General features: G+C 44.0%; 1 protein-coding gene across 1 annotated transcript in view; it reads right to left on the reverse strand.

Annotated features, from left to right (window-relative positions):
- Window positions 1-10,056: 10,056 nt before the first annotated feature.
- Window positions 10,057-26,761, reverse strand: part of LOC144499790 (endothelial lipase-like) — a 40,530-nt gene continuing 23,825 nt past the window's right edge. Inside the window, exons 5-10 of the mRNA XM_078222266.1 lie at window positions 25,758-25,982; window positions 23,696-23,938; window positions 23,087-23,207; window positions 20,570-20,797; window positions 12,514-12,618; window positions 10,057-10,986 (exon numbers count right to left, since the gene is read on the reverse strand). Of these exons, the coding sequence (XP_078078392.1) occupies window positions 10,974-10,986; window positions 12,514-12,618; window positions 20,570-20,797; window positions 23,087-23,207; window positions 23,696-23,938; window positions 25,758-25,982 (935 nt within the window). The 3' untranslated portion in view covers window positions 10,057-10,973. The remainder of the gene's footprint in view (window positions 10,987-12,513; window positions 12,619-20,569; window positions 20,798-23,086; window positions 23,208-23,695; window positions 23,939-25,757; window positions 25,983-26,761) is intronic.

The following is a 26,761-nucleotide window of genomic DNA, read 5'->3' on the forward strand; positions in this document are numbered from 1 at the left end:
GTAAAAAACAGAATACATGTGAAGATACGTCAATGACAACAACTGGCAGATGTTCAAATTCGAGCCATTTACTTTATGAGGGCAACAAACAGCTTTTTAAGAGCTACTGACAGCTCCTAAATTTTATTTCCAGTTTATTGGAATATCGTGCATGTTTATAAGTCTTCCTTTGGAAGATGAATGTGGTTTAGCAGACAGGGGGATCATGCTCCCAATCAAACTTACTTAACATTAAACAGATAATGTCCTCAATACGAAAGAGTTGCAAGCTTTACTCATCTCGTAAAGTTTCAAAACAAGAAAAGCCACTTCTTTATATTAAAATTGATACTTAAAACACGGTTCCTTATCTGGCTATCATACTGTCGTGGATTGCTTCAGTCCTTTTGCTGCTCCATGCTAACTCCTGAACCAATATAAATATAAGACCACATTCCTTCGCAGTCGCTGGGTCAAAATCCTGGAATTCCCTCCCTAACGGCATTGTGGGTCAACCCACAGCACGTGGACTGCAGCGATTCAAGAAGGCAGCTCATCACCACCTTCTCAAGGGCAACTAGGAATGGACAATAAATGCTGGCCAGCCAGTGATGTCCATGTCCCATCAATGAATAAAAAAAAGACATTCAGAAGCCCATAAAGTTATCTGTTAAAGTGATTGCATGGAAATATTGGCACTGCCTCACTCATGGGTCTGAACCATGTCTTAACTCCAGACACAGCTATCATTTAAAATTTCTATCCCTAAAGGATTTGTGAAGATTACAAATGAATGCAATGTCCACCCAGCTACCAGGGAGATTACTTGTCAGATTGACATCAATAACTTTACATCAGTAGACATAAGCACAGCAGTCAATAGGAACTGTAGAAGTGCTGGATTCCAATGCCTGGCGACTCCTTGAAAGTGGAGTCACAGGTGGACAGAGTGGTCAAGAAGGCATTCGGCATGCTTGATTTCATCGGTCAGAACATTGAATACAGGAGATGGAATGTCTTGTTGAAGTTGTAAGGCCACACTTGGAATACTGTGTGCAATTCTGGTCACCCTATTATAGAAAGGATATTATTAAACTAGAAAGAGTGCAGAAAAGATTTACTAGGATGCTATCGGGACTTGATGGATTGAGTTATAAGGAGAGGCTGGATAGACTGGGACTTTTTTCTCTGGAGCGTAGGAGACTGAGGGGTGATCTTATAGAGGTCTATTCAATAATGAGGGGCACAGATCAGCTAGATAGTCAATATCTTTTCCCAAAGGTAGGGGAGTCTAAAACTAGAGGGCATAGGTTTAAGGTGAGAGGGGAGAGATACAAAAGTGTCCAGAGGGGCAGTTTTTTCACACAGAGGGTGGTGAGTGTCTGGAACAAGCTGCCAGAGGTAGTAGTAGAGGCGGGTACAATTTTGTCTTTTAAAAAGCATTTAGATAGTTACATGGGTAAGATGGGTATAGAGGGATATGGGCCAAATGCGGGCAATTGGGATTAGTTTAGGGTTTTTTTTTTAAAAAGGGTGGCATGGACAAGTGGGCCGAAGGGCCTGTTTCCATGCTGTAAACCTCTATGACTCTATGACTTATAACACCAATAGTTTCTTCAGTAATCGGAGCAACTCTTTCATGCTTCTACTCAGTCCATGCTCCAGGGCGAACTCCCGCACTTCCGTCACATGACTACTCAGTCTACATCCTCCCCGTTTAAGTTGGGACAACCAGTGGTACTGGGAGGTAACAGTGTGCGCAAGTAATAACTGTGTGCAAACGATTTTATAAAATATAGATTGAACAGGAGCATCCAGGATTGGAAGCAACTCGGGGCGGCATGGTGGCACAGTGATTAGCACCGCTGCCTCACAGCGCCAGGGACTCAGGTTCAATTCCAGCCTTGGGTACACTGTGTGTGTGGAGTTTGCACGTTCTCCCCGTGTCTGCATGGGTTTCCTCCAGGTGCTCTGGTTTCCTTCCATAGTCCAAAGATGTGCAGGTTAAGTTGATTGGCCATGCTAAATTGACCTTAGTGTTGGGAATTAGCTGGGTAAATATGTGGGGCTACGGGAATAGGGCTTGGGTGGGATTTTGGTCAGTGCAGACTCGATGGGCCAAATGGCCTCCTTCTGCAACGAAGGGATTCTATGATTCTATGAACTAGATACAGGTTAAAGGAATCACTATACGAGCCCTCCATGTATACCAACATGGAGAAGGAAGTCTCCAGATGTGCACCATGCAAAGCACTCAAGCCACATCAAGCAAAGGAACCATTGCACCAAAATGAAGTCTTGGAAATCTGCAAAGGGGCAGCAGTTGAGTGGGGTTAGAGGGAACTCTGCAGCAGTGGCGATCGGTGAGTGGAAGGGGCATTACCTAGGAGGTTTAACAGTAGGTTACTGCTGCTGATTACATTGCTTCTTGTCTGTGACCAGTCTAAAACAGCCAAAGTATCTCCCATCTTATAACGATTCAGAAAACCTGAAAAGTGTGCAAAGTACACGGGGAGATTGTGGCGCCTGCCCAAGAGCTCAGCAGCTGGCTTCACCAGTGAGATTAGTCTCTGCTCCTCCCCCTACTGGCGAGAATTGCATCCTGGCTCTTTTTTTAAACTAAGTGCTGTACAATTGCGACTGGGAGCTCGCCCATAAAATTGGCACGATCCTCTCACGTTTTCACACTCGTTAAATACCGACATATACCTTTTTTGATTTATCTGATAAACCAGCACCGTAACTGGTGCACCATTCCTTTTCAAACTTGGCCCAGTTGTCCGCAATGTTGTCATTGATCTCAAGAGGGTCGCGAAGTCCTTGTGCCATTCTGCCAATTCCTGGCACAATGTAGAAGTGTTGAGTTTCAATGACTGGCGACCAAGGACTTATAACAACAGTAGTTTATTCAGTACCCAGAGCAGCTTTCATGCTTCTACTCTGCTCATGTTCCAGGGTGAACTCCCATGTTTCCGTCACTTGACCCTTTAAGCAGCATTACATCATCACATGACTTCTCGATCTACAGGAACCAAGCCTCAGATGGATATTAATATCTTTGGAGTAGCAAAATGTAACATATAATGAAGAAAACAATAAAAGTTTTGTATTATAACCAGGAAGGAAAAATTCCGGATATGCTATGTTTTTGTTATTGTGTCCATTAGAATCTCAGGATCATGGAATGTTGCAGGAAAGAAAGAAATTATTCCTGTGCCAGGTCTTTGAAAGAGTTTTCCGATTAGTCCCATTCCCCTACTCAATCCCCATCGGCCTTTAAATTGTTCCCCATCAATTATTTATCTCATTCTTTTTTGAAAATTATTGTTGCACCTTAGAACCATTGAACCCCTAGAGTGTAGAAGGAGGCCATTCGACCCATTGAATCTGCACCGACGTTCCAAAAGAGCATCTTATCCATGCCCCGTAACCATATTTATCCGGAGTAATCCACCTAATCTACACAGCTTTGGAAGGTGGGAGGAAACTGGAGAACCCAGAGGGAGAGAACGTGCAAATGGGGAGAATGTGCAAACATCACACAGACAGTCACCCAAGGCCAGAATCAAACAATATTGACTTCACCGTTCCATTTTTAGATTCTCAATTTACAGGAAATATTAGATTTTCGACCTAGTACTCGCTCCCAAACATCTATAATTTTGCATTTGATATTAGCAAGCTCCATATTCATTGGCAGGGCTGCATCCTGATGATATGGGCGGCACAGTGGCTAGCATTGCTGCCTCACAGCACCAGGGACCCAGGTTCGATTCCCGTCTTGGATCACTGTCTGTGTGGAGTTTGCACATTCTCCCCGTGTCTGCGTGGGTTTCCACCGGGTGCTCCGGTTTCCTCCCACAGTCCAAAGATATGCGGGTTAGGTGGATTGGCCATGCTCAATTGACCCTTAGTGTCAGGGAGACGAGCTCAGGTAAATGCATGGGGTTATGGCAATAGGACCTGGGTGGGATTGTTGTCGCTGCAGACTTGTTGGGCCGAATGGCCTCCTTCTGCATGTAGGACTCTATGATATAGTTCCATATTGTCAATTTTTTTTTCCCCTGGGAGCACATGCTTCCTGTCATAACCTTGCAAGAAATCAGTAACCATAACTGACTTTCAATGCTTCATTGGCACAGCTCCCAATCAAATATTAGGAAAAAATGTCAATGCACACAGACAAAAAGAGATAAGAAGCTGATTAGTAACCTCCGAGAGGAGAGAAACTAAAACAAGGCGAGACAAAAAGAACATATTCTGACCTTGCATAAGCTGCGATAAAGAGGGAGAGCAACCCTAGAAATACACATTACAGCACAGCCCATTGAATCCTGGAAACCCTGGATGTCTGATAAGAACATAGAACATAGAACATAGAACATTACAGCGCAGAACAGGCCCTTCGGCCCACGATGTTGCACCGACCAGTTAAAAAAAAAACTGTGACCCTCCAACCTAAACCAATTTCTTTTCGTCCATGAACCTATCTACGGATCTCTTAAACGCCCCCAAACTAGGCGCATTTACTACTGATGCTGGCAGGGCATTCCAATCCCTCACCACCCTCTGGGTAAAGAACCTACCCCTGACATCGGTTCTATAACTACCCCCCCTCAATTTAAAGCCATGCCCCCTCGTGCTGGATTTCTCCATCAGAGGAAAAAGGCTATCACTATCCACCCTATCTAAACCTCTAATCATCTTATATGTTTCAATAAGATCCCCTCTTAGCCGCCGCCTTTCCAGCGAAAACAATCCCAAATCCCTCAGCCTCTCCTCATAGGATCTCCCCTCCATACCAGGCAACATCCTGGTAAACCTCCTCTGCACCCTCTCCAAAGCCTCCACATCCTTCCTGTAATGTGGGGACCAGAACTGCACACAGTACTCCAAGTGCGGCCGCACCAGAGTTGTGTACAGTTGCAACATAACGCTACGACTCCTAAATTCAATCCCCCTACCAATAAACGCCAAGACACCATATGCCTTCTTAACAACCTTATCTACTTGATTCCCAACTTTCAGGGATCTATGCACACATACACCTAGATCCCTCTGCTCCTCCACACTATTCAAAGTCCTCCCGTTAGCCCTATACTCAACACATCTGTTATTCCTACCAAAGTGAATTACCTCACACTTCTCCGCATTAAACTCCATCCGCCACCTCTCGGCCCAACTTTGCAACCTGTCTAAGTCTTCCTGCAAACTACGACACCCTTCCTCACTGTCTACCACACCACCGACTTTGGTGTCATCAGCAAATTTGCTAATCCACCCAACTATACCCTCATCCAGATCATTAATAAATATTACAAACAGCAGTGGCCCCAAAACAGATCCCTGAGGTACACCACTTGTAACCGCACTCCATGATGAATATTTACTATCAACCACCACCCTCTGTTTCCTATCCGCTAGCCAATTCCTGATCCAATTTCCTAGATCACCCCCAATCCCATACATCTGCATTTTCTGCAGAAGCCTACCATGGTGAACCTTATCAAACGCCTTACTAAAATCCATATATACCACGTCCACTGCCTTGCCCCCATCCACCTCCTTGGTCACTTTCTCAAAAAACTCAATAAGGTTAGTAAGGCACGACCTACCTGCCACAAAACCATGCTGACTATCACCTATCAATTCATTACTCTCCAAATAACTATAAATCCTATCCCTTATAATTTTTTCCAACATCTTGCCGACAACAGAAGTGAGACTCACCGGTCTATAATTCCCGGGGAAGTCTCTGTTCCCCTTCTTAAACAATGGGACAACATTCGCTAACATTCGATAACACACCAATATTTGTCATTCATTTCTCTTATTTCATTGTGAGGAGTCGTTCTGTTTTATTAAACCAAAAAAAAAATCCCTCTTTTGCTTGGGAATTAATGTTCAACCCCAAGTCCAGCAAAGCTACAGAAAGAATGAAAAAGAGTGACTAATATGCATTGACCGAATATGTAATGATGAGATGATAGCGATGGGCAGGTCGTGTGTATGATTGGTGTCCTTAGTGGGTCAATGTCAATTGGGAAAATACCACATAGAAACCCAAAGCTGAGACAGCAGCATGGGCACTCAGCATTGGGGGCTGGGCAATGACAAACACCTGATAGTTAGAACCTGTGGCCTCTGTGACCAGATAAACACCTCACCAGCTTCAGTTCATGGGCAATTGTAATTGAAAACAGAAAATTCTGGAAAACCCAGCAGGTCTGGAAGCTTCTGCAGAGTGAAAAATGCTTTTTTATTAATCCTTTCATGGGATTTGGGTGTTAGTGACAAGACATTTGTTGCCCACCCCTGATTACCCTTGAACTGACCAGGCTTACAAGGCCATTTCACAGGCAGTCAAACACATTTAGGCCAGACCAGGTAAGGACGGCAGATTTCCTTCCCTAAAGGACATTCGCAAGCCAGATCATAGCTTCATTGGCACCATTACTGAGACTAGCTTTCAATCCCAGATTTTATTCATGAATTTAAATTCAATTCGGAATGTTAGCCTGGGCTTCTGAATTACGAGTCCAGTGGCATTACCATGGTATTATCTTAACTCTGCGACTCTGTGCTGAAAATCTAGAGGGGCAATTTTCATTTTCAAAGTAGAATGTGTACTAACATATTATATATCGGGAATGGCTGGAGCCTCCAACAAGTGTAGTTTCTCGGCAGTTACAGAGTTAAGACTAGTTTCCACTCATCTATATTTAACCTGCTGGTTACGTGAGGAATGTGGAAAATCAGACACAATCTGTACCATCACAGCCCTGGCATAAACAGAAAGATACTTCTTGATGATACTGTTAACGTGATCCATGATGTCCTCGTACGTCAACATATCTTGTGCTGACTGACAGGGATTAAGTAATAAACTGAGTTGCAACATACAGAACTACTTCCTCCTCTGGAAACCAAGTTCAAATCAAGTCACCGTCAAATTATAAAGTTCCTACATGAAAAGAGTTTGAGGCTGTCTTGTTACCAAAATTCTTTGGCAGTCCAACCGCGCCTAGCGTAAACTTGACAGCAATCAGACTCCAAATATGTGCCCCAAGTGGTACAGGTACGAATTGACCCTGTATGCTTTAGGAATTTTAAGATATAAAACCCTTTTAATTATTTATCAATTTTCAACAATGGGGCCCTCAGTGGTGCCTGACCTAACACAGGACGAACAACCAGCATTTATGGATCAAGTAGAATTTATTAAGCAAGATGTTATATATACTAACAAAAGAAGTGCAGATAGTGTGTAAGTTTCTTATCCCTCATGGCCCAGGCTTCCTTGAGTGCTGCCACACAAATGATGCCTTTCCTCTTCTTCTCTGAATGGTATTATGTTGAAATGTGTCACAAAAGGATTACACCACAGAAACAATGGGGAGACTGCGCCAAAGAAGACGCTGAATTTTCAACTTTTATCCCTAATTCTGGCTGTTCCTCTTCCCTTATTAGGAAATAGTCTGAATTAACATTTTTTATTGGCTAAGGGTGGGGAGTCACCTTGTGTCACCCCATCTCTGTAACTAAAATCACGTAGGATGAAAACAAATGTCCATTTCTTATATCCTTAGCCCCCCCCCCCCCCCCAAGTCTACATTCCATTGTGAATAATAACACATCCTTGTAGATACAGATTGTAGCGAAACAAACAGGGTACATTTTCCTATCAATAATACAAACTATTGTAGACAATTCACATAAACATGCTAACCTATTTCCACAGACACTAAGACAATTAATAACAGATGTCAGTGATAATTCCTAGCAGAATATCTTCATGAAATATCAATGTTCTGTCTGACAGATATGGGCCAGAATTCTCAAATGTCATATGCCTGTCGCTGCTGCCAACGAGAATGGAGAATTTAGCGCTCAGCCAAATCCCCACTCATAGCAGCAGGACTGGAAAATGCCAGCCGCGGACAAAGTCAGAGGATCCTGGCCATGGCCTGTAGATCAAGGCATCAGCAAACCTGAATCTTATTTAAAGACATGATGGTTCTGGTTAGATGTCATCCTGAGTTAAATCTGCTGAGTTCAAACCTTTTGCTGATTTCTAGACAGCTGACAAAGAGGTCATCAATTGCTCACGGTGCAATTAAGAAAGAAACAACGGTTTGAACCCAGACATTCTGGCAACTTTAAAGTCACTTAGTTCATCAAGAACATTTTTTTTTCCATACCAACATCTGTTTTCTGGTTGTCCTGTTTCCCAATTGTCTCACGAGTAGAAACTCAACCTGAACTATTTAAACCTTTAACTGACAAAATCTTCTGATCTTACTTCAAACCAATATTGAACCCTAAAAAAATTAGTAATTTCCAAATCTTGCAACTCCATGTAAATGAGGTAACTTCCCATTGATTTTCCATTCTCCTGTATAGTCATAGAATTCCTATTGGGCAGAAGAGGCCATTCGGCCCATGAGTCTGCACTGACTCCCTGACAGAGTATCTTACTCAGGCCCTTTCCCCCACCTTATCCCTGCAAACCCACACATTTACCGTGGCTAATCCCATCTAACCTACACATCTTGGAACACAAAGGGACAATTTAGAACAGCTAATCCATCTAACCCGCACATCTTTGGACTATAGAAGGAAACCAGAGCACCCGGAGGAAACCCACGCAGGCACGGTAGAATGTGCAAACCCCACAGTCGCCCAGGGCCAGAATTGAACCCGGGTCCTGGAACCTACAATCTTCTGATTACTCTTACCCAAGGGGGGACATTTGATGGGAGAGGTAATGGACAGGATGAAAATTGATATGCAGAATGTATTGGAAAGGTTGGCTATGCTTAGAGTAGATTAGTCACCATGTCTGGATGCCTTGCTAAAGATAGTGGGAGTGGAGATAACTGAAGGACTTGCCATAATCTTGCAAACTTCCAACTATTACAGGAGACATGTCAGAGGATTCGAGATTATAGTCGGCAGTAGTGTTCCCAAAGGGTCAGTGCTAAGACCATTGCTTTTGTTGATCTATATCAGTGATTTAAAGTTTAAATATTTGCAGATGATACCAAACTTGGAGGTGTGACAGTGAGAATGATGCGAATGCCTAAACAGGACATAAATAAGGTAGCAGAATGTGTAACAAACAGTGGGTGAATTCAATATAGAGAAGTGTCAGCTGGTCCATTTTGGCAGAAGGGATAGGAATACGAATTATAGACTTTAATGCAACAGTTCTAAAGATTTTGCAGGGACAATGGGACTTGGAAGTTCATGCTATTGATCTTTGAAGGTGGCAGGATATATCAAGAGCACAATTAGCAAAGCGAATGGGATCTTGGGCTTTGTAAATGGTTGCATTGAGTACAGAAACAGGGAAGTTCTACTGAAACCATAGAAACCCTACAGTGCAGAAGGAGGCCATTCGGCCCATCGAGGCTGCACCGACCACAATCCCACCCAGGCCCTACCCCCACATATTTACTCGCTAATCCCTCTAACCTACGCATCTCAGGACTCTAAGGGGCAATTTTTAACCTGGCCAATCAACCTAACCCGCACATCTTTGGAGTGTGGGAGGAAACCGGAGCACCTGGAGGAAACCCACGCAGACACGAGGAGAATGTGCAAACTCCACACAGACAGTGACCCAAGCCGGGAATCGAACCCAGGTCCCTGGAGCTGTGAAGCAGCAGTGCTAACCACTGTGCTACCGTGCCGCCCATATACCGTGCTAACCACTGTGCTACCGTGCCGCCCATATACCGTGCTAACCACTGTGCTAGCATGCCGAACCTTTATAAAGCACAGATTAGGTCATATCTAGAGTATTGTGTCGTGTTCTGGTCACCACATGTTAGGAAGGATGTGAGGGTCATCGAGAGAATGTAAAAAAGATTTACCAGATTGGCGAGGATTTTAGTTACAAGTTTGGAGAAACTGGGATTGTTATTAGAGCAAAGAAAATTATGAGATTTGATAAGAGGTGTACACAAGACGTTTAGATAAGGTAGACAATGAAGACTTGCCCCCATTAGCTGATAGAGCAAGGGCTCTCGGACACATTTTGAGCAAGCGATGGGGGGGGCGATGTGTTTTTTTAAAAAGTTTATTTATTATTGTCAAAAGTAGGGTTACATTAACACTGCAATGAAGTTACTGTGAAAATACCCTAGTCGCCACACTCTGGCACCTGTTCGGGTACACTGAGGGAGAATTTAGCATGGTCAATGCACCTAACCAGCACGTCTTTCAGACTATGAGAAGAAACTGGAGGAAATCCATGCAGACACAGGGAGAAAATGCAGACTCCACACAGACAGTGACCCAAGCTGGGAATCGAACCCGGGTCCCTGGCGTTGTGAGGCAGCAGTGCTAACCACTGTGCTGCCCTGAACTGCTGCTTGAGAAAGAGATTTGAAGCACTACTGATACACACAGAACCAGGAAGAGTCTGAACCTGTTGAATGGAAGGTGTCAAACTTAGCACTCTATTCATTCAATTCTTACCAATTATTACAGAAAAATAATTTTATTTTCAAATATACAGCACTTTGATATATAAATAGCATTTAACAAATGTAAGTCCACCATGTACAAAAATGTAGCGATACAATATATACAAATAGGACTGTGAAATTGACTTTTTTGTTTAAATTATCAGCAGTATAAAAATCAACGTGGCTTATAGCATTAGGGGGGTCATTGCAGTGGAAGCTGCGGCTTGTGCACAATGTCTGTTTGTGGGCTTTGCAAAAGAGGAAAAATACAAATGTAACTCTCAGTCCATCACAACCAAAGCTCAGGATGTCCCTCTTCATACTGAAGTACAGGGTGCTAAACAAGCCCAGCCGAGTAAACGAAGTAACTGTTCAGCAGGAATCATCTCTCACAGGATACAGCTGCTGTTATTCTTCCAGGACGGCATCCAGCAAAAAGTCAACCATGGACCAGGAAGCTTAGACCTCAAAGTCCCTTGAGCAAGCTGTAGCATATCTCCAAAGATCACCGCGGCAATGTTAAGAGTGCAAACTGAAGAAATTGAACAGGGAAAAGAAAATGTTTTATGAGCAATATGAATTCTAGTCAAGCTCACAAAAACTGAAGAACAAGACAAAAAAACCAAAGCAACCTAGATTGATTTCAATTCATCTACTCGTTTTCTCACTTTATCCTTCAGTCTCCAGAAACATATTGAACTATTTCTTTGACCCATTTATGTTATCCATCTCATTGGCATTCATAATAAATTATTTGGCAAGTCTTCCTTCATTAAGAAAAAATCCACTTAATTTTTAATCTGATTTCTGATTCCCAATTTTAATTGTATATTCTGATACTCAATCCTCCTCCAGAGCATTTTAACGTTGCCTTTCAAGCTATATATTCTAGAGGAACAGAGTTTTTAAAAAGTTTCAGGTAGATGAGCTTCCATCAGAATTGTTCATCAACCTGATAAGTCAACTCTGTTTCTCTCCACAGATACTGCCTGACCTACTGAGTATTTCCTGCAATTTGTTTTTATTTCACTTGAGAAAGGATATACTGGCACTGGAGAGGGTGTAGAGGAGATTCACTAGGTTGATTCCAGAGTTGAGAGGGTTAGCTTATGAGGAAAGGCTGAGTAGACTGGAGCTATACTCATTGGAATTCAGAAGAATGAGGGGAGATCTTATAGAAACATATAAGATTATGAAGGGAATAGATAAGATAGAAGCAGGGAAGTTGTTTCCACTGGCAGGTGAAACTAAAACTAGGGGGCATAGCCTCAAAATAAGGAGGAGCAGATTTAGGACCGAGTTGAGGAGGAACTTCTTCACACAAAGGGTTGTGAATCTGTGGAATTCCCTGCCCAGTGAAGAAGTTGAGGTTACCTCATTGAATGTTTTTAAGGCAAGGATAGATAAATTTTTGAACAGTAAAGGAATTAAGGGTTATGATGAGCAGGTGGATAAGTGGAGCTGAGTCCACAAAAAGATCAGCCATGATCTTATTGGATGGCGGAGCAGGCTCGAGGGGCCAGATGGCCCACTCCTGCTCCTAGTTCTTATGGTCTTTTGTTCACATTTTCAGCAGCTGCAATATTTTGAGCATCATGTACGCAGACTGGATGGTGAAGTTGATCCAAGAAAAAAGCAGTTCTGGAAAACCACACTCAAAACTTACAGTGCCTGTTTGCAATAAATGGTGACTAACTAGAGTTCTGCCCACTTATTCCACTAATGTTATGAGCAGCATAGTGAATGTAAATTAAACCTGAGCCTTAACGACCCTTGTATATTGTGCCTTGCCAGAGCACTGATAATACTTGCCAGTCCTTTTTTAGCGGGGGGGGGGGGGGGGGGGAAATGCACACCAATCATCACTGTGCAGTGGCAGCAAGAGTTAACTCATATTCAAAATGTTTACAGTCATGCATACTGAGATGATAGATTTGCATTAAATGTTTTACATTATTAAGGTGTATGGCGTGAGAGAAATAATTTACAACTTGCTTTAACCTACAAACAGATCCTGAAGTGTGAACAAAGATGTTAACATTGAAATGGTGCCCAGTACCTTGTCTTGTTTTTGATTGGCCAGCCATCCAGACATTTGGTGAACATCATTTCACTTCCTGGTGAAATTTTCATGGCTGCGCGATTGATCGCACAAAAAGTGTATCTGTGAATAAAAGCAGCTTGAATTTAACTGAAAGCAACTTTTTCCTCCACCCTGCCTTTTATTTTTAATCAGCTGATTCTTTCTCTCATCCTTCCTTCTCTCTAATTGAAGACTGCAATGTTTCCCCAGCAATGGAGTGGGTGAATATTCCAAGACCCTGTCTATGAAGCCAGTGTCAATCTGCCAACTGAATGACATTGTGGGCTCTTTTTATTGGGTGAATTAAATGCTCATCAATGATTGTGGTGGAGAGTGGACCACTTTGCCATCTTGGCTGCTTGGTGTGAGCATCGAGTACTCTGAGATCAGACACACAGTTGTGCCCAGCAACAGCTTAATCTTCAGGAGAACTCCTCCATCATAGCAGTGTGATACTTCATATTTTATACACCAATCACCCTTTGTTGTTGGTGCCAAACAAAGAGCCCCAGCCCTCCGAGGCACGAGGTTGAGAAAAGAAATACTGGCACTGGAGAGGGTGTAGAGGAGATTCACTAGGTTGATTCCGGAGTTGAGAGGGTTGGCTTATGAGGAGAGGCTGAGCAGACTGGGGTTATACTCATTGGAATTCAGAAGAATGAGGGGAGATCTTATAGAAACATATAAGATTATGAAGGGAATAGATAAGGTAGGAGCAGGGAGGTTGTTTCCATTGGCGGGTGAAACTAGAACTAGGGGACATAGCCTCAAAATAAGGAGGAGCAGATTTAGGACTGAGTTGAGGAGGAACTTCTTCACACAAAGGGTTGTGAATCTGTGGAATTCCCTGCCCAGTGAAGCAGTTGAGGCTACCTCATTGAATGTTTTTAAGGCAAAGATAGATAAATTTCTGAACAGTAAAGGAATTAAGGGCTATGGTGAGCGGGCGGGTAAGTGGAGCTGAGTCCACAAAAAGAGGTTGAATTTTCCCAAACTGACTTCACATAAGATCCAGACAGCCAGAAGAACATTTCATCTCGTTCTGCCAGGGTGGATAGAAACAGAAACAGGGGTGGCAAGCTGACACAGTGGTTAGCACTGCTGCCTCACAGAGCCAGGGACCCGGGTTCGATTCCCGGCTCGGGTCAGTGGGTTTCCTCCAGGTGCTCCGGTTTCCTCCCACACTCCAAAGATGTGCTGATTAGCTGCATTGGCCACGCTAAATTGCCACTTAGTGTCAGGGGACTAACAGGGTAAATAAATGGGGCTACAGGGATAGGGATTAAGGTCGGTGCAGACTCGATGGGCCGAATGACCTCCTTCTGCACTGTAGGGATTCTATGGAGAAACAAGATTCTAATGCAAGCATATAGCAGAAATGGAAAATTTTGATGCAATGCAGACACTACTTCCATCCCTTTTCACTATTTTTAATTGGTTTGCTGTGATTATTGATATCAAAATCCAGTAAACCCTTCAACATGACAAATGCAAAATATGGCAAGTGTCCCACGGCACTGTTCACTGGAGTCAGATCAATGCATACTGACAGGAGAGTCAGACCACGTAATCCACAATTTGCTTAAGGTGGTAGGCAGTGTGTACCAGCTGATTTGTACCTTTAAGCCGCTAGATCCAATGGCCAGAAGTCCCCAAAGTCTGAGTTTAATTGTTAATTGGTAAAGGAGGTCTGCAGATTAGAAGAAACTTATACAGTCCTGGCTCTAAGTCAAGAAAAATGCAATGGTTGCTTTTATTTCTCTCTTTCACTTGTTTTTGACACTTCAAATTATGAGGTGTAAAGGGTGCTATCTACTGCCAAACCTTTTAAAACATAGTTGTAATGAAAAATGCCTTTATCGCATCCCAAGTTCAACGAAACTGTTTGCTACCTCTAGCTTCTTATTTGACCCAGGGCTGATCTTCCAATCTTTTTCATCATAAAGACTGAACATTTCTACCTCCATGAATTAGAATAAAGAACAAAGAACAAAGAAAATTACAGCACAGGAACAGGCCCTTTGGCCCTCCAAGCCTGCACTGACCATGCTGCCCAACTTAACTAAAATCCCCTAACCTTCCGGGGACCATATCCCTCTATTCCCATCCTATTCATGTATTTGTCAAGGTGCCCCTTAAAAGTCACTACTGTATCTGCTTCCACTACCTCCCCCGGCAGCGAGTTCCAGGCACCCACCACCCTCTGTGTACAAAATCTGCCTTGTACATCTCCTTTAAACCTTGCTCCTCGCACCTTAAACCTGTGCTCCCCTAGTAATTGACTCTAGTAATTTCCCCTAGTAATCTCCCAGGAAAAGGCTTCTGTCTATTTCAACCTCTGACCCAGTCCATCTGATGCTGAAAACTCATTCTTGCTTTAGTCACTTGTTAACTCAACTATTCCAAATGCTCCTCCAGCAGCTTCTCATCCTTCACACACTATAAACTTCAACTCATCTAGAACAATTGGGCGGCACGGTAGCACAGTGGTTAGCACTGCTGCCTCACAGTGCCAGGGACCCAGGTTCGATTCCGGGCTCGGGTCAGTGTCTGTGTGGAGTTTGCACATTCTCCCCATGTCTGCGTGGGTTTCCTCCGGGTGCTCCGGTTTCCTCCCACACTCCAGACATGTGCGGGTTAGGTTGATTGGCCATGGAAAATTGCCCCTTAGTGTCAGGTGGATTAGGAAGGTAAATATGTTGTGTTACGAGGGATAGGACCTGGATGGGGCTGTGGTCGGTGCAGGCTCGATGGGCCAAATGCACTGTAGATTCTATGAACAATGGGCGGGATTGTATGGCCTCGCTCGTCCCGAAACCGTAAAAGCTCACCCGGGATCAAAGGAGTTTCCCATTGTTCCCACCTTGCCCGTGCTGATTCCCGTGGCGGGCGGGACGGTAAAATCCTGGCCAATGCTGTCTATATTCTGTCTCACACCAAATTCTACTCACTCTTGTCTTTGACCTACATTTACTTCTGGCTTCCTAGCACTTCAAATCTGATTTTCTCATTTACAAATTTAAACCTTTGCCCTGCCAATTTCTGCAGCCTCTTCCAGACAGGCAATGCAATCGACGGCACAGACTTTTTGGCTTCAGTCATTCCAATGTTTAGTTTGAGGGATTTACAACTCATCCAAGACAGACAAGCAGTCTGACAGCACACAGGAAATGATAAGGTTGACTAATGTTGAACTGGGAGTCATAAGTGCAGGCTCGATGGGAGCCATAACTGGGAGTCATAAGTGCAGTGGAACTCGGAGTCATATGTGTACATTTAGATGCTGACTTTTTGTCTGGGGCAAGGCATGCGGATTGATCCTTGGGGATCAATGATGTTTTAAAGTTGGGAGAGAAATCATCACCAAACATGGTTCACAATCGGATGGTTTGAATTAGAAAGATAAGAGTAAATCTAAGCGAGGGAGGCTCGGCCGAGCTGAACAACATAGGAACAGCATTGGAGGAGGATGGTAAGATCCCACTTGTAGAAGCAGAGAATCTGAGCAGGATCGGGAAGGATAATCCAACACAATCAGAATAAACAGAGAATTTCAGTCATAACTTTAGTCAAGGCTGCGTTATTGCTGTGGGGTGGGGAGAAATATAATTGCAGGAATTCAAACAGAGTTCTGGGTAAAAAGACAACACATTCAAGGATTTTGGCGAGGAAGGAGAGATTGAAGATGGATGATAATTAGTAAGCACTGAGGAGTTGAGGCTGGGTTTTCTTTTTAAGGAGTATTCATGTTCCAGATTATCATCAAGTTACTAATCCAGCGAATGTAGTGAAAACAATACTTACCCTGACTGATTGTGAATCCATGTCTGTGATGATGTGGGAGTAAGCTGCTTAGAACTAATGTTACAAAAGATAGGACTACCTATTAAAAGGTGGGTGTGGGTCAGCACAGGCAGCAGGAGATAAATCTGCACAGGAGGAAGTTCATAGGCTGGATCTGATTAGAGGAAAGATTTGTGATCTGCCAATGGGAAGGGTGCAATCCTGCCATTTTTATCCCCAGAGTATCTTACAAAGTGAGTTAAGCTATCTGTCAAATGAAGAATGGAACAGAATTGAGAAGGTGTCCTCAGAAAAGAGGGGTGGCGTGGTGGCACAGTGGTTAGCATTTCTGCCTTACAGCGCTAAGGACCTGGGTCCGATTTCCAGCTTGGGCGACTGTCTATGTGGAGTCAACACGTTCTCCCCGTGTCTGCGTGGGTTTCCCCGGCTGCTCCGGTTTCCTCCCACAATCCGAAAGACGTGCTGGTTAGGTGCATTGGCCGTGCTAAATTCTCCCTCAGTGTACCCGAACAGGTGCTGGAGTGTGGCGACTAGGGGATTTTCACAGTAACTTCATTGCAGTGTTAATGTAAGCCTACTTGTGACACTAATAAATAAACTTTAAATATCATATTGTAAATTAATCCGCTATGCCCAGTCCTCGCATCAGCAAAGGACTTTTACACATCAAGGATGTCAAGGTGAAAAATCAAGGCTTGAGTCTCCTGGGTGGCCAAGATTTATCTCAAACAGAAATGCCAGTTTTGCTCACATTTAGCACAAGATGTCATCTTGATAGGATCTGACGTTTGCAATAAAACCGGTGCCCAGAGGATTGTTAAGCAGCTGATTGAAATGTCAATTTCCTGCTGCACTCATTACTGAGGTTCCACAGCATTTTAATGGATGGTCTTTGACCAAACACCCTCTCCTAACAGTGACCAGCTGATTAAGTATATCACCTTTTACTTGCTGCCATAGGTTTGAAGAGGATTTTTGAAAATGTGCTGGGAAACTTTCTGTGACAATTGGTCAAGACGTCACCAACGCTGTCAACTTTCATTCTGGAAATTCTCTGTGATCGTCACCTAAAAACAGGAGTTGCTTGTGCTACTCTGCCTTATACCAGTCACCGTTTGAAAGGAGATGTTTGGTCAGCAACTTCTTTCTAACTTTCCTCTAGCTCTGCAGGAGAAATGGAAGAAGGACATGAAGCAAGGCAGAGCAGCACCAGTTGCTGCAGGAGAAAAGGCAGATGAAGATGATGTGGACTCTTCTCCCTACCCCCTTCCCCCATGCAGGTACTCAGCATCCCACAACCTCCAGGTCTCATCTCACTCAGTCCCTGAACCATGGTGCCGTGTGCTGAACAGCCCACTCCACATCTTCAGTGGAAGTGGGTGCAAGGAGCACACGCATACTGTTTCATGAAAATGATGTCCAATCAAGCACGTGTGTGTTAAATCTACAGCTGTCTGTTTTAGCACATATGATAAATCAGCAATTCAGCCCAAAACTGTGAGAAAACCAGACTTGCAAACAGGCGTGTGTCACTGGCACAGCACCGGTGCCAAGTACTGATTACAACTCAATGACGATGTAGAAGCGAGCAAGCCCAAGTAGGAAAACTTATCTGTAACTTAAGAGGAACGAGAGAGAGCTCAACAGAGGTGCACTGAGATTATAAATATAAAATAAAGAGGTCAGGAAGGACTGGGAACAAATCCACTCAGTCAAGGAAAACAGCTTAGCAAACCGACCTACAAAACTGTGGCAGTGAGGATTGCAAACAACAAAAAGGTGCACAGTAACATTTTTATCTGCCTTCTAATAACTAAGTACACTGTGTATCACAACTCGCAGAATGTGAATGAAACCAAGGCCTGGTATTGTTACAGGAGCTCCAAGGTCATGGTGACAATAGTTTTGGATCACAGGATACTCAGATCAGGCCAGGCCTCCTGCAGGAACAATGCCATTCATCAACGTGAGTTGGGAGACTGACACAACGCAAATATATAAACGGATCTCTTGGTTTCTTCATGTGCATGGATATTCAATAGACAGAAATGACCGGCTAAATCCAGAAACAGCTACTCCACGTAAATTCTGCCTGTCAGGTTACCTCTATTCCAAGCACCACAAGCAAAAAGGGTAGCCCTCCCGGCACACTCCCTTTGCAACTCCGATAAGAGCACAATGGAAAGACTCTACATTTAAACCCAGATCCTAGCTTCTAGTGGGAGTTTCCTGGATGGCTTCTTGGGAGCAGAGTGTTCCAAACATGACCATCAATCCAGGAAGCAGCTCGGAGGGTGGTGGAGATTCCCTGCCTTGGGAATTCCCAGATTTCCATTTCTCAGAGGAGTATGACACTTGGTCAGCAATGGTACATCAGAATATTGACAAACTAGGTGACATAAGTGGGCCCCACCTGGGCATCTTAGACATGATCATGCCTAGGACCCCTGGAAAATACCACCTTTACCCCCCACTAAACTAATTAAATAGTGGGTCAAACTTCTTGGAATTGGCAGGTGCCCAGACTGCCTCTTACTGGTACAGGCACCCAAGAGTACGTAAGGGTCCATGTTCCTTTAAGTTTGCTGTGCGCGGCCTGTTTATTTTCAGCATGTGGCCCTTTAAGTTGTTTTGTGCGGCCTGTCTGTGCATTATTTCTCCTGGAACAAGGCTACCTATCAGGCGTCTGGGCAGCCACACACAGCTTAGCAGCAACATTGATAGGGACCTTCCCCCTGACCGGAAAACTTCTGGCAGTGTCAATTGTGGTGGTCATGGATTGGTATTTACCCTTGGATTGTGGATGCCCTGCCCTGTGGTTGTCCAGCTCCCTTTTAGATTCCTTTCCACGTTAAAGGTTACAATACAAGAGGTGATTCTGCAATCTAGCACACTCAACAGGGAGCAGAACTTGCAGGGAGCATATCCCAGAAAATGGGGTAGTAGTGCGGGTTAGGTGGATCGGCCATACTAAATTGCCCCTTTTAGTGTCAGGGAGAATAGCAGAGTAAAATACGGGGATAGGGCTTGGGTGGGATTGTCGTCAGTGCAGGCTTAATGGGCCAAATGGCCTCCTTCAGCACTGCAGGGATTCTATGATTCTAGTACTTTGATCCACTAGCTCTTTGAGAGGTACTCACATTACAACATAGGGACACAGTAATTGCTAGATGACAGACTACAGTCAACCTGCTTCACCTTCTACTATCCTGGTAGTTGCAATGATAATAGAGTGGTGACTAATCACAACAATCATTCTCGATCAATGGAACTACAGCAGAGCAACCAGAAGCTCAGGGAAACCTCAATGGTGAAGAGCTTTGGGAGCCTTGGGAACCCTAGGTCCAAGGCCGCTTGCTCTTCCCAAGCATGTTACACCTACCATATGTCACATCCAAATTATTCTTGCACCATAACCCAAACTCTCATCTTCTAAAAGTGATGTAATTAAACTGGAACTACTTCCACAATCTTCATGATGCCAGTTCCATAGAGTGAACACTCATTCGCTGGAAGGTCAGCCCCTATTTGCTGGAAAGTACGGCTGAGGATGAAAACGGTTGAAGAACCCAGCAAGGTTAGAGTCACAGGAGGTTCTGCCAAACCTAACAGTTGGACCCCATTAACTCCATTTCCCGCCTGGTGAAATGAACAGCCTGGCCAGGATTGGGGTGCGGGGAGGGGTCCTTGGGGCAGTCTTGGGCCCTCCGGAGACATCCGTAACCGGGAGGATTGGAAGATGGGATCAGCAATCAGGACTGGTGGGATGTGCAAGCGGGAGCGGAGAGGGGAAGACTGCCAATCAAGGATACATGGGTGGGGTACCAGGGCATGAGGTAGATTGGAGACTGGGAAAGACTGAAGGCTCCCTTGAGTGGGTGGAGGCAAGTTCCCCTGCTCTTCCTGGCCCACAAGGAATAGCGAAAAAGAACCTTGGGGAAATTCACTGCCTATGGAACTAGCTTAAAATTAACCAGTGATGGTTCTCATTGGACTGAACACTTGACCTTTTACATAATTTTAATCATAGATGGAGATAATCTCATTTTCTGGTGATAGTGTAAATGGGTTAATAGCAGATCAGCTGCCTGCTACACACAAATCCTTATGTTGGTTTTCATTACCTTTAATGGTAATAATAATCATGGGGGGTATAACTGGCAGCCAATCCAATATCAACCCTGTTCACACTAGCATCAAAGACTGCCCCAGGTAAGTCCATACTTACTTCTTCTGCATTTCCCCAGACTTCACTCGAATCTTCCTTATTTCCAGTTCTTTCAAGTCTTCCATTTCATCAGAACTTGACCTGTACCACAGACTTCTGAACTGTGTCCACAGTGACCAGGATGATGAGGACCCCTCCCACATCAGTCTGATTCCCAGCAAGTCTCCAATGTCATCCTCCAAGTAGACAAGGAAGGAATTTGTCCTGTTTGCAGCAACTTGCTCAGGCCTGTAAGAGAACTAAAATTAGACACCTCGTGGCACCAAATCTTCCAAACTTGTCAGCCAAACAGCTGCCCATCACAGTCATTGATTTAATAGTCAAGGCCCCAAAGATGCCCTTGTGGGGAAGAGTGTGGCAGAAAGTCTCAAAATTAATCTCAGAGCTGCTAGGTTACCAGAGGAGGTGGAGGGGGTGCGGGGGTTAAAGATTCATCCGGCTCACTTCAGTGGGGTAACACTCAGGGAAGGCAACTCCCAGATGAGAAACTTTCAGAATAGCGCCCAGGTTCTGCTGGGTGGCTGATACATGGAGAAAAAGTAGGATGTTTGGCGCCTGAAGGGTCCACGCCCAAGTGTCGGCTTGGGCCCACAGAGAATTCAACCTGATTGGCCTCCTTTATGCTGGGGTTGATAAATCCTTTCAGAACTGGTGACTAGACTGGACTGTCACTGACTCACTGGGCAAATAGCCACTGTCGTTCCTCCCACGTTGCTTGCTCAAGGTCTATCAATACCCATCAAGTGCCTATCGATACCCATCAGTTTATTTTTATAAACAAGTGAACCTTCCTCTGGCCTGAGATGCTGGTTTAGTGCCAGAGGAGCCCAGTGGACCATCTCTATAATTGAGAGATACTGGTCTGAATTCTCCAGTCATTCCCACTGGCAGGAACTTCCAGTCCCGCTGATGGCAAACACTCACCATGGTTTCCCGACAGCGTGGGGCGGAATCAATGGGAAATCCCATTGACAGCAGCGGGACCAAATGATCCTGCCACCGGCAAGCAGCATGCTGCCTCCTGCTGCCGAGAAACACGTGGCTGGGAGACCAGAGAATCCCACCCACTATGTCCAACAAGTAAAGGGATTGAAGCTGGCAAGATTCTGTATAACATTACTTCATTCACCCACTGAGCACTAAGACTCTATTTCATTCGGCCCATTGAGTTTGCACCAGTTCTCCAATAGATGCTCTCTCAGTGAACCGGTGCAGACTCAATGGGCCGAATGGCCTCCTTCTGCACTGTAAGGATTTTAATTTTATATCCTCAGAAACACAAAGCCTTGCCTTACTCATCACTGGCTGGCTACCCACAGTCTATACGAAAGATGTAAATGCTACTTCCAAAATCAATGGCTCAGTTACTGGGCTTTTAATATTATCACCGATAAAAGCAATAAGGGTGGCACGGTGGCACAGTGGTTAGCACTGCTGCTTTACAGCTCCAGGGACCTGGGTTTGATTCCTGGCTTGGGTCACTGTCTGTGTGGAGTTTGCACATTCTCCTCGTGTCTGCGTGGGTTTCCTCCAGGTGCTCTGGCTTCCTCCCACAGTCCAAAGATGTGCAGGTTAGGTTGATTGGCCATGCTAAAAAATTGCCCCTTAGTGTCCTGAGATGTGTAGGTTAGAGGGATTAGCGGGTGGATATAGGGGTAGGGTCTGGGTTGGATTGTGGTCAGTGCAGACTTGATGGGCCAAATGGCCTCTTTCTGCACTGTAGGATTTCTATGATTCAGACTGTTTTAAACTGTAAAACTAGTCAAACTCCTGTCATATAGATTTACAAACTCTAAATGGATCCTATTTATCCTTCAGCCTTTGCTGAGTTGGTAGCATTCTCACCTATGAACAAGGAGGTTCAAGATCACTTCTGAGGCTTGAGCACTAAATCTAGGTTGGCATTTCAGTGGTACTCCCTGGTATCCCTCCATCACCATCCTTAAACCAGATTATCTGATCATTACCTCCTTGCTGTGTGTGCACATTTCTGCTATATTTCCTACAGTGACTGCAATTCAAATTTCTTTATTGGTTGCAAAGTGCTTTGTGACTTCCAGAGGTCATAAAAGGATGTGTAGAAATGAAAGTTCTTTCATTCACAGGGTTCAAGCTGTTTCCCAAAAACAACCACGCTCCAGTTAATTAATGGTGTTTGATTATACAGTGGGGAAAGCAGTCACCCTCTGAGTTAATAGATCCACCATTCCAAAATTTGAATGTTCTCACAGCAGCAGAAAAAAACAAATTTAAATAAGAATTATTGGAAGGGTCTATAATTGAGAAATGTAGCGCTGGAGATTATAGAATAGATTTTAACCCTGCCAGCCCAGCCGAAAGCAGGGGAAGGGCTGTTAAAGTGATCCACCGCAAATGTTTACCCTGCACCTTCCCACCACCTTGCAATTTTAACCTGCTTTTCCTCCCCCATCCCACTAAACACACAAAAATTGCCCTTACTTCCAACACACATTACAAACACCTCTCTATCAGCTTTCAAAGACATGCACTACGTACATTTCGATACTGGTCTTCTTGCTGTCTCCATTGGTCCCGTACAAGTTAACATAAAACTTTGGGTTCGAATCTTGTAATTCCTCTCCACTGAACAAGTGCATTTTTAGCTGGTAGTGAAAAACTGGAAAAGAAACGTAAAACATATTTCAATCCATTGAAGATGAGATGATACGTTTTCAAAGTTCCCATCTGATTCAGTTCTGGTTTGGGAGCCGGGTTATTTTGAGATTGTTTGTTTACAGTGCGGATCCCAATTGTTCAAAGTCAACAAGGACAAGATGATTGGATTGTTATGTGCATAAGTAGAGTCTTGGGTTGTGCCTCTATTAACACAGGATGAATTTCTAGTTTCAAAGCTGCCACTGAGGGAACACAACAAGAACAGTTTGGATGTTTGCTGGAATTACCTGCTCTTCGGCTTTGAATTAACTTGTTTTTCGTAGGAGGCGCCTTGAAGTTTTAGATACACACATATAAATCTCACATATGAGAGAGTTCCAAAAATATTATTATCTCATTACTCCTTCCAGATGTAGCTCTTTAAAAAGGTTTTTAGGTATTTAGACAGATATTGAATCTGCCATCATGCCAGGCTATTCAGCTCCTCACCTTTAAAGGGCATATCTGCTCTTGTCTTCAGGTACATCCTGTTGCTACGTTTACTTCTGATTTTCCTGACATTGTAGCCCAACTTGTTGCAGCGATTCCTCCGACAGCTGAGGCACATCCCCTTCTCGAATGTCTTAGTGTCGGGGCATCGATACATCAGGCTCTGTTTATCCTGGTTCAGGATGGAGTCAACGAAGAGATGTACTGAACGCTCATGTTCACAATAAACAACGCTACTGATAGCTGCCAACAGAAACAAGGAAACGATTCAGCATTCAACAATCTCAACACGTTCTCCTCGCCCCTCCTAAAGGGACTGACAAAGAGCTCAGTTATGGTTCAACAGGTGTTGGCCATTTACCTGTACCTCACCAATCTTTCAACAGTGGCCTGGGAAGTGGGTGTCAGAGCCTATTCAAATATGGAGGGTGTCACAGCTAAGCTAATAACATTAGGCCAGCACAGTGGCACAATGGTTAGCACTGCTGCCTCACAGCTCCAGCGACCCAGGTTCAATTCCAGCCTTGGGTGACTGTCTGTGCAGAGTTTGCATGTTTTCCCCGTGCCTGCGTGGGTTTCCTCCAGGTGCTCCAGTTTCCTCCCACAGTCTGAAGATGTGCAGGTTAGGTGGATTGGGCATACTAAATTGTCTTATTGGCCCAGTTTAGATGGATTTGCCATGGTAAATGTATGGGGTTACAGGGATAGGACAAGGGAGAAGACCTGAATAAGATCCTCTGTCACCAAGAGTTGGTGCAGACTTGATGGGCTGAATGGCCTCTTCTGCACTGTAGGGATTCTATGATTCTATGAACATTCATACTTAATGTTTAAACATGGCTTCCACAGGCAACTAGGAATGAGCATTAATTGCTGCCCATTTTAGTGACACCCCTTTTAGTGATGTCCATACTCAGAGATAATCTTTAAAAGTCAGCGGATAAAAACTGGGAATGGAAGTAAGCGTCAATTCACTTCAAAGTCTTGAAAACTTCAATTAGCGTTTAATAGTTGGGATTGGGGGTCTTAACAGAGAAGACACAAACAAATAGTAGAGGCCCATTTTTACACAGAGGGTGGGGGGTGCCTGGGACTCGCTGCCAGGGGAGGTAGTGGAAGCAAATATGATAGTGACTTTTAAGGGGCATCTGGACAAGTACATGAGTAGGATGGGAATAGAGGGATGTGGTCCCCAGAAGGGTCGGGGGTTTTAGTTCAGAGGGGCAGCATGTTCGGTGCAGGCTTGGAGGGCTGAAGGGCCTGTTTCTGTACTGTAATTTTCGTTGCTCTTTGTTCATTCAAGTCTAATTGAGTTTTCAGTATTTTGAAGAGAGCTGGTAAAATTGACCCACAACAGCTGACGGGTTCAGATACCAAGGCACAGAACTAAAAATTAGAAATTTGAGTAAATAAAAATTTGATGGAAAGCTTTCATACATGCAACAGTAATTTAAAGTCGATTGATGTGGAATACAAATGGATTCAAGAAACAAGTGATTGAACTCTGTGGGGAGAAGGGAATACAGGATAATGTGATAAGGTAGATGGTGGGGGAAAGAAGGAGTTGACCTATGAAAATGGGACAGGCTTCCTTGGCTTAGAGATTGTTCTCTCCTTCTAAATGTTCCATTATCTGTCGCTTAATTTGAAATCAGCCAGAGTGGAAAGCAAACCTGGGACCTTCTTTGTAAACACCTGTGATATTATTCACAATTAAGTCAGGTCTTAGGTTGCTTTCAAATACGGGAGCTCAAATATTAACAAAAGCTGGAATCTTACCACTGTTCACGTTGGCGTGATTTTCCCAACCCGCCGCAGCGAACGGAGATTTGGCTGGCCGCCAAATTCTCCAACTTTGTTGCAGCGGAAACACGGCGTGAACGGCTGGTAAGATTGCACCCAATAAGTCTCAGTAAAAAGCAATTATAACTTCTATGCCAAACAGGAATAAAACAGAATGATTTTACTAACTGACCCATCAGAGAAACAATCATATTCTTCATGAACACAAGTTGCAATTAACAAGCAATTTGAAAATGGAAGGGTCAAAATAACTACTTACTGCCATAGGCTAAGGCATTGAAGACATCATGAAGGCCACATCCAGGCTGGAAACTGCCACCATTTGGATAGACATCAATATGACCAACAGGCTGTTCAATGCCAATGCTAACTCCCAGAGTACCATACGTAAACGTGTGTAGCACATCTACAAAGTCAGCATCATCAGGGGAAAGTCGCTGATCTGGGGCAGTACCTTCAAACAATGGACCAGCTGGATCTAAACCTGGAAAAAAAATGGTTTTATTTATTACACAACTGCCTCCTCTGCATTCGCTGTTTTCTGACTTCCTGTCCTGTATGGAGGTAGTCTGCTTTTGTTACTAAGTAGTAATAGTGATTTTCCTCACTTCTTGACCTGAACAAGGGGACTCATTGGGATACAAACCTTAACCTCCCTTAAGTGATTGAAGCAATCTGAACGGGAGTGGGATGAAGTAAAATGCTCTTTCAGAGAGCCATTGCTGACTTGATGGGCCAAATGGCTTCCTTCTGCATTGTAAGATTCTGTGATTCTGAACAGTGACACAGTATTCAACGATGGCAGTTATCACAGCTAGGCCTGACTCTATTCTCATTTAAAACCCACATCTTACTCTCCAAGAGGCACTTCTTGGAAATTATGAGTTGGAATACTGGCTAATTGTCTCCCTTGCTTATTCAGTTGAATGTAAATCTAATGCTCAAATTCATTCCCTGATAGCATCCTAAAAGTATGAAAATTCACACCACCAGAAAGCAGCAATTCAGTCCATTAAATCTGTTCTGCAAAGCTCTGAAGAAGAGTCATGCAAACTCTATTTTCTCTCTCCACAGATGCTGCCAGACCTGCTGAGTTTTTCCAGCAATTTCTGTTTTTGCTTCAGATTGCAGCATCTGCGGTATTTTGCTTTTATTCTATTAAGTCTGTGTTGGTTGTTTTCTTAATTTAACTGACCCTTCTCTCCCTGTCCATCCCTATAGTCTTGCATTTTCTTCTGCTTCAAATATTATCCACTTTAACAT

The sequence above is a fragment of the Mustelus asterias genome, chromosome 1 (assembly GCF_964213995.1).
Source record: "Mustelus asterias chromosome 1, sMusAst1.hap1.1, whole genome shotgun sequence".
NCBI lineage: Eukaryota > Metazoa > Chordata > Chondrichthyes > Carcharhiniformes > Triakidae > Mustelus > Mustelus asterias.